The sequence below is a fragment of the Gekko japonicus genome, unplaced genomic scaffold, assembly GCF_001447785.1.
Source record: "Gekko japonicus isolate JY-2015 unplaced genomic scaffold, Gekko_japonicus_V1.1 scaffold182, whole genome shotgun sequence".
In the NCBI taxonomy this organism is placed as follows: domain Eukaryota; kingdom Metazoa; phylum Chordata; class Lepidosauria; order Squamata; family Gekkonidae; genus Gekko; species Gekko japonicus.
In genome coordinates, this window is record NW_015173128.1 from 258626 (window position 1) to 262010 (window position 3385).

Consider the following 3385-nt stretch of genomic DNA (forward strand, 5'->3'; position numbering starts at 1 on the left):
AAGCAGGGGGCAGGGCTTCGTCATGTGCCCCGCCCCCCATACCTCACCCGGGGGAACTGCGATCCCCCGCGATCCCCCCCGAAATGACCTCTGGTGAAAACGAAAGGCACGGTTGTGGATGTGTTCTGGGAGGGGAGCACCAGGCACAAGGGGCCACAAAGAAAGGCGGGCCAAGCCTTTGAAGGAAGTCACAGGTGAGGGGTCCAGGAGGCAATGAAGGCCATGAGCATAAGAGAGGAGGTTCTGTGGCTCAGAGGTAGAGCATCTCCTTGGCATGCAGAAGGTCCCTGGCAACGCTCCCTCTAAGCTGTGGAGTCTTGTGACCAAAAATTCTACTTTGTGAGCGTCTGGCATTAAAGTTGTGAGCCATTTGGCTAGTGGGCAAATCACTTTGCTCTGGAGTCATCCTTCCTGAGCTAAGACCAAAATGAGTGAGCTGGGGGCTAAAAGACTGAGCTAGCTCACACTAACTCGGCTTAGAGGGAACACCGGTCCCAGGTTTAGTTCCTGGCATCTCCAGTTAAAAGGGTCAGGTAGCGGGCCCTGACCTGGATAGCCCGGGCAATCCCGATCTCGTCAGATCTCAGAAGCTCAGCAGGGCCGACCCTGGCAAGTACTTGGATGGGAGACCTCCAAGGAATACTAGGGCTGGGACGCTGAGGCAGGCAATCTCAAAGCCACCTCTCTGAAACGTCCAAGCCCCACTAGGGGTTGCCAGAAGTCATCGTATCTTCAAGGCATGCAAGCTCTCTCTCACTCTCTCTCTCACACACACAGACAAAATACACACACAAAAAGGATCACTAGCAGGCAGGGCTATTTTTGGGCAGGAACGCACAGGAACGGAGTTCCGGCTGGCTCCCGAGTTGGCCACGCCCAGCAGGAACTCATTAGCATAACAGGCCACACCCAACAGCAGAAACACATTAAGATTGGCTACATTAGGGGTGTGTGGCCTAACATGCAAAGGAGTTCCTGCTTCAAAAAAAGCCCTGGGTTTGGACAACAAACAAGGTAAACAGAATAAGAAGCAAAAGGTGGGTGTGGCCTAATATGCTAATGATTTGTGCTGTCAGGTTGTGGCCTGATATGCTAATGAGTTTCTGCTGCTGGATGTGGCCTATTATGCTAATGAGTTCCTGCTGCTTTTTCTACCAAAAAAGCCCTTCTAGCAGGTAATGTGAAAGACCTCTGCTGAGACCCTGGAGAGCCTCTGCCTGCCTGAGTAGACAAACCTGATCAGGGGTCTGATTCAGTATGAGCGAGAAGAAGAGATTGGATTTATACCCCGCTCTTCACTACCTGAAGGAGTCTCAGAGCGGCTGACAATCTCCTTTCCCTTCCCTTCCCTTCCCCACAACAGAAACCCTGTGAGGTAGGTGGAGCAGAGAGAGCTCTTTTGAGGACTGCTCCTGAGAAAACAGCTCTGAGAGAACTTGTAACTGACCCAGGGTCCCACCAGCAGCTGCATAAGTGGGGAATCAAACCTGGTTCTCCCAGATTAGAGTTCCCCACTCCTGACCACTACATCATACTGTCTCTCTCACACTAAACTGGCTCTCACACCAAACAGGCCGCTTCATGTGCTCAGGGGGCAGGGCTGTGGGGAGCTTTAAATGGAAGGGGATGGGAGGCCGGTCGGGGATGGGAGGAGTGGCATTGCGTGGTCCCTGCAACGAGAGATGCTGAATGAGTTTGGAGAGGCGCAAGGAGAGGAAAGCAGAAGAAGGAGCCAAGTGAGAAGTGGGTCTGCATTCCCAGCTTTGCTTACCCTCTTTAGGATGCACGGGGTTGGGTTGGCCCAGGAATCTCCTGTCGTAGGAGGAGTATTCCCGTCAGATAAAAAGGGGGGGGCTCTGCATTGAAAGCAGAACAACGTCTGCCCTGGAGGGGTGCCGGCATCTTGGGTAGAAATGTAAAATTTCCGGAAATGTTGAAGCTCGGAAAAACCCCCGGTTTTTTTCCAGTTTTTTTCGGGGGGAAATGGAAATTTTTGGGAAAATTGAAAAAAATGCTACCTTAGCATTTCTTTTGTCTTTTCTAGATTGAAAGTCATTCTGTTACTTTAGGAACATAAAATATGACTATGGACATTTTTACTTGGCATGAAATTATCACAACTAGCCTATTAAAAATATAGTGTATCCAAACAATTATTACAAACAGAATACCCACCCACATGCAAAAACAAAACTGAAACCTTTTTATTTTCTTCTGACAATCGCACCTCCTAAAGAAATAAATGCATCTTGTTCTTGCATTGGAGGGTTCAGTTTGTAACCTAGGACTTGCTTGTCCTCAGTGCACAGAAATTAGATCAATCTGATACCATATATATATATTTTAGAAAGGATTTGGAAAATGTTTGAACACCTTGTCTTAAAATATTTTATTCATCATGTTAAAATAAAACGTTCCATAATCAATTTTTTTTCTTTTCTTTTCTCAATTTTTCCAATTTTTCAGAAAAAAACAAAAAGGCTTCAGGGAAAACCGTTTTTTTCCCGGTTTTTCCCCGGGCCTTCACATCTCTAGTCTTGGGACCCCCGCCAGCATCCCCATCCATTTCACCTTTATTTATTTTATTTATTTTTATTTTTAGATTTATAACCCGCCCTCCCCAAAGCGGGCTCAAGTGGTGGGGTTTCCTCCCCCATTTCTTCATCCAACAGCCCAGAGGACTGTTGCTTATCTCGTGCTTTTTCTTGCCAGGAACAAGACGGGTATCTTGGGCTGGAGAAGCGAGAAGACGGAGGTGGTGAACGGGTACGAGGCCAAGGTGAGAGGCCGGGGGGGGGGCACACCTGCTAAGAAACAGTGTGAGATCAGGCAGGGAATGGGAGAGAGTGAAAAAGGGAAGAAGAAGAAGAAGAAGAGATTGGATTTATACCCCGCCCTTCACTACCTGAAGGAGTCTCAGCGTGGCTGATAATCTCCTTTCCCTTCCCCTCCCCACAACAGACACGCTCTGAGGTAGGTGGGGCTGAGAGAGCTCTCTCGAGGACTGCCCTTGGGAAAACAGCTCTGAGAGAACTTGTGACTGACCCAAGGTCATACCAGCAGCTGCATGTGGAGGAGTGGAGAATCAAACCTGGTTCTCCCGGATTAGAGTCCGCGCTCCTAACCACTACACCAAACTGGATGTAGAGGGAGCGAGAGGCTGAGAAGGGGAGAGCTTTAATGCCGAAGACTGGAAGCTTGAAGCTGATGTGACGTGTCCTGGGCACAGGGAACGAGTTTTGGGAGGTGGGGGGCTACTGTAGCAACCTGTGGTGTTTCCTGTCCCTCTACAGGTTTACGGGGCTTCCAACGTAGAGCTTATCACCCGGACGCGAACAGAACATCTTTCAGAGCAGCACAAGGGGAAGATCAAAGGTACTCTCTC

The 3385-nt window shown here is 49.2% G+C and overlaps 1 protein-coding gene across 1 annotated transcript in view; it reads left to right on the forward strand.

The window, feature by feature from the left end:
- ANKRD13B (ankyrin repeat domain 13B) overlaps positions 1–3385 on the forward strand; it is a 29692-nt gene that overhangs the window by 14517 nt on the left and 11790 nt on the right. Inside the window, exons 7-8 of the mRNA XM_015422029.1 lie at positions 2713–2779; positions 3294–3375. Of these exons, the coding sequence (XP_015277515.1) occupies positions 2713–2779; positions 3294–3375 (149 nt within the window). The remainder of the gene's footprint in view (positions 1–2712; positions 2780–3293; positions 3376–3385) is intronic.